At 41.4% G+C, this 14488-nt stretch overlaps 1 protein-coding gene across 1 annotated transcript in view; it reads right to left on the reverse strand.

Annotated features, from left to right (window-relative positions):
- The window catches only part of LOC139552087 (substance-P receptor-like), a 33074-nt gene extending 21427 nt beyond the window's left edge, over window positions 1-11647 (reverse strand). Inside the window, exons 1-3 of the mRNA XM_071363490.1 lie at window positions 10926-11647; window positions 10545-10720; window positions 2520-2723 (exon numbers count right to left, since the gene is read on the reverse strand). Coding sequence (XP_071219591.1) covers window positions 2520-2723; window positions 10545-10720; window positions 10926-11156 — 611 coding nt within the window. The 5' untranslated portion in view covers window positions 11157-11647. The remainder of the gene's footprint in view (window positions 1-2519; window positions 2724-10544; window positions 10721-10925) is intronic.
- Between the last annotated feature and the right edge of the window lie 2841 nt (window positions 11648-14488).

Consider the following 14488-nt stretch of genomic DNA (forward strand, 5'->3'; position numbering starts at 1 on the left):
ATGTGAAATTTGTTAACATTTGTGGGAGATTTGATTTTCTTTCTGCTGAATTGAAGGGTCCACTACAGTGTAGGCTTTGATGTCATATCATGACACATGGACAGAAATGATGTTATGTAGTTAAAAAATCGCCTTCTACGGTTGGTTGTACTATATGATGTTAGTGATTTTCAAATAAAATTATTCAATTATTTAAAAGAAAATAATTCCATCCTCGTCAAATATTTGGACAATATTTCATTATATTATCACATGTTGTCACGTTCCTGACCTGTTTTCTGTTAGTTTTTGTATGTGTTAGTTGGTCAGGACGTGAGTTTGGGTGGGCAGTCTATGTTTTGTGTTTCTATGTTGGTGAATGGGTACCTGATATGGTTCTCAATTAGAGGCAGGTGGTTTTCATCTCCTCTGATTGAGAATCATATTAAGGTAGGTGTTTTCACATTGGGTGTTGTGGGTGGTTGTCTCCTGTGTCTGTGTTTGTCGCGCCACACGGGACTGTATCGTTCGTTCGTTCGTTCGTTCGTTCGTTCGTTCGTTCGTTCGTTCGTTCGTTCGTTCGTTCGTTCGTTCGTTCGTTCGTTTGTAGTCAGTACTTGTTCTTCGTTACATGTAAGTTCGTAGTCCAGGTCTGTCTACTTCGTTTGTTGTTTTGTATTTTATTCAATAGTTTTTCGTCTTCGTCTGTTTGTTGTAAATAAATAATATGTCGAACTACAACGCTGCATTTTGGTCGAATCCCTGCTCCTCCTCTTCGGATGAACACATGTGTATGCCAAAGTTAAATATTTGCAGTTTTCTTACGAGTTACACCAAATTCACAACACTTTTGTTGTTCAAAGTCAACATCAGACGATTGCACCGCATGACATAACCGTTTGACATGCCAAAACGATAAAAAATGATCATGCTTTGTGATAAATTGACGCGGTGCCAAACGAAGGATAACGTGTAGAAATGTACTGTTTTGTCATATAAATATTATCCTCTGAAACAAAAATAATACATCATGTCAATTGCCCTCTTAAATGCTGCGTCATTGACTAACGATATAAAACTTGTATCATTTATAGAGAAAAACTTACAGTATATTGTCCCGGTTTGGAACATGGCTGTCTAGGGAGCCTAGGCTGTTAATTAACGAGGAATATTCAGATCCTTAATATACTTGATTTGAATTTGCTCATTTTAAAAACAGAAAAACAACAACAGCAATGCAATTAATTAAAGTCCTTGAAGTCCTACGACTTCTGCCTAACGATGGTTCATCGTAACACAACACCCAGAGGCTGTGCATCTACTATGTGTCTGGTTCTTCATCAATCTGTTGACTAATCGAGGTTGGATAGATTGATGAATCTATTCCACTAGACTAGGATGTTTACAAAGCAAAAAAGATGGGCTTATTCATCCAGACGTTTGAAGGTGATTCCATTCCAGTATGGGCCGGAAATATTTTGGGGTATCTCAGATTGTTCTGGCAAATTCTCACATAGAAACTGCATTGGGAGGAAGGATGTTTGATATGGTTTTTACCATAAAATCACGATGAAAGTGGCAATTTTAGGCCTTTCTTTGACCTTTACAAGCCCCCTGTAAGACCCAATGATCTGTGAAAAGTGCATGATACAGACAACACCTTGGTGTCATTATACTTCTAATAGTGTGCTCTACAGAGCATGTATTGATACAAATAAAAATAAATAAACACATGAATATGAATATCTCAAAAGTACTTTTTTGATTTTGTTTATTTTTAGATATATTGTTTTAAACAATATACTCTAAAGCACACCACCAACACAGTGAATGGGAAAATTGATTCAAAGAGAACTCCATCTGCTGGTGATTTGCCGAATTTGCAATCCTACAGGAGGGCTGTGATTGGTTAATGACCTAATAATGCCAATTTGTATGTATAAAATGTATAATCTCTTCAAAAGTAGCAAAGAGACCACTCTGGAAAGGTTATGCGTTTGAAGGGTAGATTTTTCTAAACAATGTCTAAGAATGAGCTAAATCAAAAGGTGTACTTTTGATATACTGTATTAATAATACTTGTTTTATGTTGAATAAATGAATGTGAGTAGTTGTATTTCAGAATCTATACATACTCCATATATTAGAACACAGTATAAGGAGTATAATGACACCGAGGTGTCTGTATCATGTACGGTTCCCGGATCATAGGGTCTTACAGGAGGCACGTATAGGTTTAAAAAGGACCTAAAATGGCCACTTTCATCATGTTGTTCTTAAATATGGTTTGTGGCATAAATGTAAAAAGCATGTTAAACATACTTCCTTCACCCTGAAGTTTTTATGTGAGAATTGCCAGAACAATCTGTGATACAAAAAATATTTTGGGGCTATCATGGTGTGGGATGACCTTTAGCTCAAAGACAGAAAAAGGAGGTGAGTACTAAATCAGATTTTACAGACAGAAAATGATGCAGTTTATTCTCTAATGTCTAATGCTTCCATTAAACAAACTCCTTTGTGTGTGTGTCAGTACTCACATCTTCTTGAAGTCCATGGTTGTGTTGTTGGTGTAGTCGGGCCATTGGATGTAGCAGACAGTCCTACCAGGCAGCTGTTCTGTAGCTGAGTAGTAGTACTGGGGGAAGGCCAACAGTAGAGCTAACACCCAGATCACTCCGATCACTACACGGGTCTCTGTCGAAGACAACCTCTGCCTCAAGGGGTGGATGATAGCCATGTATCTGGAACAAACACACATACACATAGTGATCAGTAACACACACACACATGCAGACCCTTCCTCTCCTTCATCCTTTCCACCTTCATCCTTCCCACCCCTTCTCCCTCTCCTCCCATCCGCTCGTCTCCTCTTCTCCTCCCCTCCCCGCTAGGCGCTTGATTATTGCCCCTTCCCATTTCATTCTCATTTTCTCCCAGCCTTTCTCTATCCCTACCTCCCTCTCTATCCTCCTCTCCCTCCTTCCCTCTGCCTGTTGAGGTAAAATCGATCATCCTCAGACACACCTCTTGTAAATACCCAGCAAAACAAATTTGGTTCTGTTAAAGTTCCCAGAACATTTGCAAGGTTGCGGCAAATCAAATCAAAGTGTATTGGTCGCGTGCACAGACTTACAGACGTTATCACAGGTGCAGCAAAATGCTTGTGTTTCTAGCTCCAACAGTGCAGTAATACCTAGCAAAAATGTTATAAAACAATATACACATAAAACAGAAAAATAAAATAAATTAATATCAGAACATGCAATGTCAGAGACAGGAATATAAATATATATACATACACTACCGGTCAAAAGTTTTAGAACACCTACTCATTCAAGGGTTTTTCTTTATTTTTACTATTTTCTACATTGTAGAATAATAGTGAAGACATCAAAACTATGAAATAACACAAATGGAATCATGTAGTAACTAAAAAGGTGTTAACAAATCCAAATATGTTTTATATTTGAGATTCTTCAAATAGCCACCCTTTGCCTTGATAACAGCTTTGCACAATATTGGCATCAACCAGCATCACCTGGAATGCTTTTCCAACAGTCTTGAAGGAGTTCCCACATATGCTGTTTACTTGTTGGCTGCATTTTCCTTCACTCTGCGGTCCGACTCATCCCAAACCATCTCAATTTGGTTGAGGTTGGGGGATTGTGGAGCCCAGGTCATCTGATGAAAGCACTCAATCACTCTCTTTCTTGGTAAAATAGCCGTTACACAGCCTGGTGGTGTTTTGGGTCATTGTTCTGTTGAAAAACAAATGATAAGCCAAACCAGATGGGATGGCGTATTGCTGCAGAATGTTGTGGTAGCCATGCTGGTTAAGTGTGCCTTGAATTCTAAATAAATCACAGATAGTGTCACAAGCAAAGCACCCCCACACCATAACACCTCCTCCTCCATGCTTTACGGTGGGAAATACACATGCGGGGATCATCCATTCACCCACACCAGGACCCGCAAAACACCAGTCTCAATGTCAATGGTGAAGAGGTGACCCCGGGATGCTGGCCTTCTAGGCAGAGTTTCTCTGTCCAGTGTCTGTGTTCTTTTCTAAATGACCCCAAACTTTTGAACGGTAGTGTATATATACATATAATGTTATGTATAGAGAGTATGGACTGTATTTTAATAAAAAAGGTGTGTACAGCAGTAGTTATATAGGATGAGCCATGACTAGAATACAGTATATACATATAAAGTGGGTAAAACAACATGTAAACATTATTAAAGTGACCAGTGTTCAATTAATGACTCTATGTACATAGGGCAGCAGTCTCTAAGGTGCAGGGTCGAGTACCGGGTGAGAGCCGGCTAGTAACAGTGACTAAGGCTAGTGGTGACTGTTTAACCAGTCTGATGGCCTCTCAGTCTCTCGGTTCCAGCTTTGATGTACCTATACTGTCTCCGCCTTCTGGATGGTAGCGGGGTGAACAGGCTGTGGCTCGGTTGGCTGAGGTTCTTGGTGATCTTCTTGGCTTTCCTGTGTTACCGGGTGCTGTAGATGTCCTGGAGGGCAGGCAGTGTGCACCCCGGTGATGCTTTGGGCTGACTGCACCACCCTCTGTGAACCACAGTCCAACTGTGGTTCTCATAACACAAAAACTGTCCAGGTGCGCTGATGATTATACAATGTTTGTATAAAATATTTGCCTGACGTTGTAAGAAAGTTCCCAGAACACATTTCGTCTGTTCTTTCAAGGTTCCCAGAATGTTTTATTAGGTTGTACGAACAGTCTGGTGGGAACATTGTGGGGATATCACTAAACATATGTTCCCAAAACACTAAAACTGTCCAGTTGTGGGGATGATTATACAATGTTTCTTTTAGCGTGCAAAGAAACACTAACGTGATGTCAAAAGAATGTTCCCAGAGCACTTTTTTTTTATGTTCTTTAAAAAGTTCCTAAAACATTTCTTTAGGTTGTGGGAACATTGTGGGGATATGACAAGAGATAGTGTTTTGGGAACCTAAAACTGTCCAGTTCTGCTGACATTCCGCCGATGTTTCAACCAGGGTGCACAAAACATTCCCTTGATGTCGCAAGAATGTCGACAGAACAGCTGTCCTGACTTCTTTAAAGATTCCCACGAACATTTCATTAGGTTGTGGGAACAGTGTGGGTACATTACAAGAGATATACGGTAGGTTCCCAAAACACAAAATCTGTCCAGTTGTGATGACATTCTTACAACGTTTGCATCAGGCTGCAGAAAACATTCCCTCAATGTTCTTAGAATGTTATTCCTATGCTTTCCAGAACGATAACGTTACATTTTGAACAGGCCACGGAGGTTTCTTTCATCAGTCAGTCCCATGACAATATCTTATACATTTATAGTATAATAGCGTAGTACTTTGGAATGGTATCCCTGGAATAAAGCCACTGGGCCACTGGGATTGGACAAACACAAATATAAAGCTCTTTGCACCTTTACTTCCAGGTTGTTGAAGAGAGAAAAACTCAATCTAGAAAAATAAGTTGTCATGCCCTGACCTTAGAGAGCCGTTTTATTTCTCTATTTGGTTAGGTCAGGGTGTGATTTGGGGTGGGCATTCCATGTTGTCTATTTCTTTGTTTTTGGCCGAGTATGGTTCCTAATCAGAAGCAGCTGTCTATCGTTGTCTCTGATTGGGGATCATACTTAGGCAGCCCTTTTTCCCCACTTTCTGTTGTGGGATCTTGTCTTTTTGTGTTGCATGTGTTTGCACTACTAGCTTTACGTTCGTTGAGTTGTTTATTGTTTTTTTGGTGGAACATTTCAAATGAAAGGAAAATGTACGCCTACCACGCTGCACCTTGGTCTCATTCTAACGACGATCGTTACAGAAGTATCCTCTATTATTATTTACTCGTCTTCTTTATATACTGTAAAGTTGTTTTGACTGTTATTTTCCCTACAAACTTGATTTCACAAATCGTGTTAAATGATTGCCTTGGCAGATTTCAGTGAGGTGTACATACATGTGCATGTGTACTAAGACATACTGTATAGCCATAGTTTAGATCATAATTGAAGGATTTCAGTACAAAGGGAAATCCACTAGAAACATTATGATCCTGGTGGCGCCGCAGATTAAGTAAAACATTATGATCCTGGTGGCGCCGCAGATTAAGTAGCCGACGGCTTGAAGATGGCAGATCACGGGTTCAAATATACTCGAATACTATTGTTTAAAAAAATCTGTAGCTATTTTTGGATAATACCCTAATACAATATAATGATGTGAGAAGATTGAAATGCCATTTGTTTAAAAGTTTGGCACTACACTTCAATATTAGAAGAACGTTGAAGCAATGTTTTGATAACTACTTTTTCCTTTTCATTGAAGTATGTTTTTAGAACAATTATGGATTGTCAAACCTTACAAAATACTTTATAATATAGGAATGTTTCTTGTTTGTTGTTATAGGTGGTAGTAGTAATATCTCCATCAACATTAGCTGAATATTCCAAGATTTTTAACTTCTCTTACTTAATTTCTGATGTATGCTCAGGGAACGTTATTAAAACCATTATATCATAATGTCACGCTATAACTTTATGAGACCATTGTAGGAATATTCCCTGCTTGTTGTTATGGGTGTTTTGAATAACATATCCATCAACATTAGCAGAACGTTCCAGTAATGTTTCCTCGGAAACTCTTCTATTGCTCCCACATTTTGTTGCGGCAGTATGTTCTAAGAACATTACCGGAACGTTGTGTTATTACGTTCCCTGGCAACCTAATGAGAACCTTAGGGGAATGTTCTGTGGTAGTTTTACAGATAATTGTGACCAACATTTTAGTGAATGTTAGGAGAAAATTCCAAGGATATTTAATTTCCAACTTTGAATTCTAAAAAAAATATTTGGTAATCCCCCAAAAATGTTGAATGTTTGTGGGATGTTATCATCCTAATGTTAAGTCAAACCCTAACTGGAACTTAAGGGGAATCTTAATGTAATGTTCTGAGAATGTTCCCGGTTTGCTGGGCACTCTGTGTGAGTATCAACTGGGGCAAAAGGCTGCTCTCTCTCTCACACACATACACATACACAGACAAGAGAGAGAGAGAGAGAGAGAGAGAGAGAGAGAGCTGAAAGCTGACTACTTCAATAATGCTGGAATGTTCAGATTGTTCTGACATTGTGGTGACAGACTAATGAGAGGGGGATCTGTGTTCTGACAGTGAACCCAGAACAAGGGATGGAGAGAAGGAGGGATGGAGAAGAGGGGAGCAGGGATGATCTGAAGGAAAAGGCTGCTCACACGCACTTACGCTGTGGCGACATACTGATGACAGTATGCGAGAGAGAAGCAGGGTTGGAGAATGGATCTCGGGGAAAAGGTTGCTCATAAACACACATTTCAAACACATACAGTATATACACACACACACACAACACCCACTTGAGTTGTGACTAGACAAGACCTTTAAACAAGTCAATATTCACAAAGCCGCGGGGCCAGACGGATTACCAGGACGTGTGCTCAAAGCATGCACGGACCAACTGTCAAGTGTCTTCACTGACATTTTCAACCTCTCCCTGACCGAGTCTGTAATACCTACATGTTTCAAGCAGACCACCATAGTCCCTGTACCCAAGAAAGCGAAGGTAACCTGCCTAAATGATTACCGCCCCGTAGCACTCACATCTATCACTCCAGTGTTAATTAATGCTAAATTGTAATTATTTCTATAGCCTATTTATTGCCTTACCTCTCTACTCTTCTACATTTGCACACACTGTACATAGATTTTTCTATTGTGTTATTGACTGTACATTTGTTTATGTGTAACTTCGTGTTGTTTTTGTCGCACTGCTTTGCTTTATCTTGGCCAGGTCGCAGTTGTAAATGAGAACTTGTCCTCAACTGGCCTCCCTGGTTAATTAAAGCTTAAATATATATATATTTTTTAATTTAAATGAAGCCAATGCTGAAGAGTATAGAGGGGATTTATGACTGTTGCCTTCAGAAAGTATTCATGTCAACATTTTGTTACAGCCTGAATTTAAAATGGATTAAATGTAGATTTTTTGTGACTGGCCTAAACACAATCCTCCATAATGTCAAAGTAAAATGATATTCAACCCCTTTGTTACCTCTTTGTTACGGCAAGCCTAAATAAGTTCAGGAGTAAAAATGATCTGCAAGGTCCCTCAGTCGAGCAGCGACTTTCAACACAGATTCAACCACAAGGACCAGAGAGGTTTTCCAATGTCGTCTCGCAAAGAAGGGCAACGACTGGTAGATGGGTACAAAAAAAAGAGCAGACATTGTATATCCCTTTAAGCGTGGTGAAGTTATTCATTCAACTTTGGATGCTATATCAATTCCAGGGTTTGTAATCGAAATTATTTTCCAATCGTTTCATTCTGAACAGAACCACTATTATTCTTTGATCCGTTCCACTGTGCCGACCAGCAAAGGTTCTGAACCGGTTCGAAACCAAAAAAAGTACCGGTTGATATCGTTCCTTTCCGTTCCTTTTTTAACCTGTGAAATCAACATTTTTTTACATTTAGCTCATTCATTTACATCACCAATCAGTGCGGATAGCGCAGGCAAGTTAGTTGTTTAGAGAGGGAGAGAGGGATTAGGAGCAGGCTTGAATAAATCCAACGTGAAACGAGATAACTTGGCCTATAGTGTCCTTAGGTAGCATAGGAAAAAGTTAATCCATTCTTCTCTAGCTAATTAAAAATCTCTCTCCTATCTTTTCATGCTTCAAACGTCAGTACAGTAGCCTATGGTAACGTCATTAGCAACCTTCAAAAAGGGGTGGGGCAAGTAGCCTAAACACGCACACTGGCAAATATTTTCAGCTGGCTGGCAGATGCTGTAATGCGTTTCTGAGGGACAGAGTGAGGGCTTTGCATGTTCACTTTGTTACGTTTTTTTGTGGCACTAGATTTTTTTTATATAACGTTGTTAACCATTTGCCATGCTTTTAAAATAACGGTTCTGTTCCAGAACATTGTGGACCACTTTTGTTCCCGGTTTCGTTTCTGTTCCTTGAACCGGTTCCAACCCCTGATCAATACAACCAGTCACTACAAAGATACAGGCATCCTTCTTAACTCAGTATGCCTGAGAGGAAGGAAACGGCTCAGGGATTTCACCATGAGGCCAATGGTGACTTTAAATCAGTTACAGAGTTTAATGGCTGTGATAGGAGAAAACTGAGGATGGATCAACAACATTGTAGTTACTCCACAATAATAACCTAGTCCTCGGGGGCCTGATTGGTGTCACACTTTTGATAAAAATGCAATTAGTTTAAATCAGGTGTGTTTCCTAGGGATGGGGAAAAAGTGTGATTGTCCAGACCTGTAAGTAATACTGCAACGTGGCAAAGCAATTAACATGTGTCCTTAATACAAAGTGTTACGTTTGGGGTAGATCCAGCAAAATATATTACTGAGAAAGGGGATACCTAGTCAGTTGCACAACTGAATGCATTCAACCAAAATGTGTCTTCCGCATTTACCCCAACCCCTCTGAATCAGAGAGGTGCGGGGGGCTGCCTTAATCAACATCATCAACACCCAGTTCTGGTTGGGGGTTAACTGCTTTGCTCAAGAGCAGAACGGAAGATTTTTCCACCTTGCCGGCTCGGAGATTCAAACCAGCAACCTTTCGGTTAATGGCCCAATGTGCTTAACCGCTAGGCTACACACCGAGTATCACTTTCATATTTTCAAGCATAGTGATGGCTGCATCGTGTTATGGGTATGCTTGTAATCGTTAAGCACTGGGGAGTTTTTCAGGATAAAAATTAACGGAATGGAGCTAAGCACAGGCAAAATGAATTTACCTTTCAGCAGGACAAGAACCTGGTAAAATTTACACTGGAGTTGCTTACCAGTGAATGTTCCTGAGTGGCTGAGTTACAGTGTTTACTTAAATCTACTTGAAAATCTATGGCAAGAGCTGAAAATGGGGGTCTAGCAAATATCAACAACCAATTTGAAAGTGCTTGAAGAATTGTTTTTAGAATAATAGGCAAATGTTGCACAATCCAGGAGTAGAAAGCTCTTAGAGATTTACCCAGAAAGACTCACAGCTGTAATCACTGCCAAAGTTGCTTCTACAAAGTAATGACTCAGGGGTGGGAATACTTATGTAAATGAGATATTTCTGTATTTCATTTTCTATAACTTAATAACTTGCTGAAATTCTAAAAACATGTTTTGACTTTGTAGTGTGTGTAGATGGGTGAGAAAAACTGTTGAGTTCAGGCTGTAACACAACAAAATGTGGAATAAGTGAAGGGGTATGAAAACTTTATGAAGGCACCGTACATGTTATGTAAGCTTTACTGTAGCTGGCTGTGGCGTGGTCATACACACACACACACACACACACACACACACACACACACACACACACACACACACACACACACACACACACACACACACACACACACACACACACAAAAGCATGCACGCGCATGCACACACACAGTATATGGGGTTTCTCACCTGTTCCGAGCTATTGCGGTCATGCGGTCATGGAGTACATTCCAGTGACAACAAACACACACACTGCTCACCTGTCCAGTGCTATGGCGGTCATGGAGTATATGCTGGCGAAGACAGCTGCGATGGGGAAGAAGTTATGGAAGCGACAGTAGCCCAAACCAAAGTACCACTCGTTATGGACACTGTAGGCAAAGTTTATCACTGTGTTGAAGGCAGACATGGACGCCTCTGCAAAGGCTAGGTTCACCTGGGAGGAGAGGAAGAGAGGGATCAGACAGACAGATGGAGAGAGAGAGGGAGACAGACAGACACACACACACACACAGAGAGAGACACACAGACAAACAGACAAACACACACACATTATTTTAAAATACAAATATATATAATTTAAATTAAAATTAAAAAAAGCCATCTCCTTCTTTAGATTTTAATAAGATGTGTTTGTTTACCAGGAAATAGTTGGTCACGGTCCTCATGCGTTTGTGCGCGAGGATGATCCAGATGACCACCAGGTTACCGATCATAGAGATGCACACCATGCTGCAGTAGGCGACTGCCCAAAGAGCGATCTGCCACACCGGCTGCACGAACTGGTTATAGTCTTCTTTGTCGTTCAAACCGGAGCCGTTAGTGGCGTTAACGGAAGGGTAGTAATCCGTCATGTTCAACAGCAAGTCCATCTTCAGATCTCAGAGCTTTGTTGTTGAAAGAGTAAGAATCCAGATATTATATGGTAAAATAATAAATATTATATTTAATAATAAGTTTAGATATTTCCAGTTGCCGAATTTAGTGTGATAAAAAATATATATTTTTGATTGTTGTTTCACAAAAAATATATATTCTTTACGGCTCTGATGTTAATTTTTTGCGGAGGGTTATAACACGCAAAATATTTTGACTGTGACAGAAAAAAACGACAAAAGAAAGTGATTATAATGTTGATCTGGGATAATATCGTAGCAGTCATGCAGTTACTTTCTTCTGTTGCCTGGGTCACTGGTCAAGTGTACGCACTTCTCTCTCCCAAATCCACACGAAATTCTCGGAATCAGAGTTACCGGTGAAATGGTCTTCGTTCTCTGTATTCGTGTTAAGTTCCACGTCAACGGTAGGCCTAAACCTTGTGTCACTGTTTTCTCTCCGCGCGCGGGCTGGGATGGACTAACACTATGTGCTCTCGTGAGTCCATCACAATGCCAAGCATTTGAAGGCGCATGCCATGCCCATGCCGCACACACACACACACACACACACACTTCAGCCACATAGCACGCGCGTAAAGCCCCCCCCCCCCCCAAACACACACACATACGGCAAGGCATGTAGTGCATGTATTATAATACTTTATGTACTGTATTTATGTATGTATTCAGGTGTTGATTGAAATCTCTCTCCCTCTGCAAGTAATGTTTTCTGCATCTATATAAAATATGGTCCTCTGAGTGGGTCTGCCGTCATGTCAGACTCATAGACCTTCTATATTTTTGCATTTAAATGACTCTCCCTTCCTGACAGCCGATCCAGGCTTCATCTCAACCCTCAGGATTCCCCAATAGGCGGGCCACGGCCCCCCAAGTTTTCTGAGCAAAAGCAATGAATGTATATCTTTTTTATAATTGTCGTTGTTGGAAATGAAATACTGTAAAATCAAAAGGAAATCAGCTCAAAGTGATTTTAATTGACGAAATCTGTTCTAAAGTATTCCCACACATAAATAGAGAGACATATGTGATCGTATCCCAATGTAATCAATGTTTGAAATTATTTTGTTTTTGTGAAATACTATATCTGTTTGGGATTTTTGCTGTCAATTTGCCGCGTACAAATTATTTATAACTATATTCCAGCCCCCCGACCATCTGCTCAATGAAAAAGCGTGCCACGGCTTAATGTAATTGGGGTCCCCTGCTCTAAAATAACATAATCCCTTCTCCGCTCCTCGTGGTCGATGCCTGGGCCTGCTGTCAGAAGTCTGGAGTTTAGTCTACTATTTCAAGTATTTCTCTTCATTTCCTCTCTCCCTTCCTCCTCAGTCTCCCTATCTACCTTCATTTATCTATCCTCCTCCCTCCATCCCTCTCTCCCACTCTACCAGAGAGAGGGAGCATCATTAGGGAGAGTGGTCTGTGTGAGTTCCCGCTATAAATATTGTGTTGTCTGGATCTCAAGGCTGGAGAGATTTAAAGCCTATTTTACAAGACAGGGGCCGCATTACTATTACTTTACTCTATTCGGTCTCTCTCTCTGTCTTTCTGCTCTCTTCCTCTCGCTGCTCACTCTCTATCCCCATATCCTATCGCTCTGTCATCCATTTCTCTCTTCTTAACCCACCCACTCTCTCTCTCCCTCAAACCTTCTCTCTCTCCCTTTCTCTCTCTCTCCCCCCTCCCACTGTCTTACCCTGCCCCCCCCTTCTCTCTCTCTCCCCCCTCCCAATGTCTTACCCTGCCCCCCCTTCTCTCTCTCTCCCTTTCTCTCTCTCTCCCCCCTCCCACTGTCTTACCCTGCCCCCCCTTCTCTCTCTCTCCCTTTCTCTCTCTCTCCCCCCTCCCACTGTTTTACCCTGCACCCCCCCTTCTCTCTCTCTCCCTTTCTCTCTCTCTCCCCCTCCCACTGTCTTACCCTGTCCCCCCCTTCTCTCTCTCTCCTCTTTCTCTCCCCCCTCCCACTGTCTTACCCTGTCCCCCCCTTCTCTCTCTCTCCCTTTCTCTCTCTCTCCCCCCTCCCACTGTCTTACCCTGCTCCCCCCCCCCCCCCCTTCTCTCTCTCTCTGACCAGACAGGGTCGGACAACAGGGGACAACAGGGGAATGGAAGCCAATTTCACACGTCACCTAGTACTACTAATACTACTCAGAACAACAACACAATCCACCTCAAGATAGGAAAGGAGAGAGGGATGGGGAGAGTAGAGGAGAGAGAGGGATGGGAAGTGAAAGGAAGTGGAGGAGGGGAGTGGGCGGGAGGGAAATAATGGAGACGAGGAGGGGAAACAAGGGGAGGGGGAAAGAGAAGTAATGGAAAGTTACAAAGAGGGGTGTTATAACTCATGTGGGATAGACTAAAACAAACATTTCATCCTCCAGACAAACCCTTGGCACATAGGTCTCCAAATCTGAATGTACAAAAGAGTGATGGAGGGAGTGAGAAAGAAAGATGAATGTGAGAAAGAGAGATGGAGGAGTGGGGTGAACGCCTAAGTACCTGGAACCTTAGGTTAGTCTCTCAGTGTAACGTTCGTCGTATGGAGGAAGAGAGGAGGACCAAGGCGCAGCGTGAAAAGTATCCATTTTAATAGAATACGTTAAACAAACAAACAAAATAATGATGAACGAGAATAACACGAAACGAAACAGTTCTGTCTCGTGCAGACACACAAAGACTGAAAATAACCACCCACAAAACCCAACAGAAAACAGGATACCTAAATATGGTTCCCAATCAGGGACAACGATTGACAGCTGCCTCTGATTGAGAACCATATCAGGCCAAACACAGAAAACCAACACAGAAATAGAAAACATAGATTACCCACCCAACTCACGCCCTGACCACACTGAAACAAAGAAAATACAAAAGAACTATGGTCAGAACGTGACAGTGCCTTTAAACAGCATGGACAATTCCAGAAAATTATGTCATGGCTTTAGAAGCTTCTGATAGGCTAATTGACATCATTTGAGTCAATTGGAGGTGTACCTGTGGATGTATTTCAAGGCCTACCTTCAAAGTCAGTGCCTCTTTGCTTGACATCATTGGAAAATCAAAAGAAATCAGCCAAGACCTCAGAAAAAAAATTGTAGACCTCCACAAGTCTGGTTCATCCTTGGGAGCAATTTCCCGCGTTGTCTTGGCTGTGTGCTTAGGGTTGTTGTCATGTTGGAAGGTGAACCTTCGCCCCCAGACAGGTCCTGAGAGCTTTGGACCTTGTTTTCATCAAGGATCTCTCTGTACTTTGCTCCGTTCATCTGTCCCTCGATCCTGACTAGTCTCCCAGTCCCAGCCGCTGA

This window comes from Salvelinus alpinus, chromosome 24 (assembly GCF_045679555.1).
Source record: "Salvelinus alpinus chromosome 24, SLU_Salpinus.1, whole genome shotgun sequence".
NCBI lineage: Eukaryota > Metazoa > Chordata > Actinopteri > Salmoniformes > Salmonidae > Salvelinus > Salvelinus alpinus.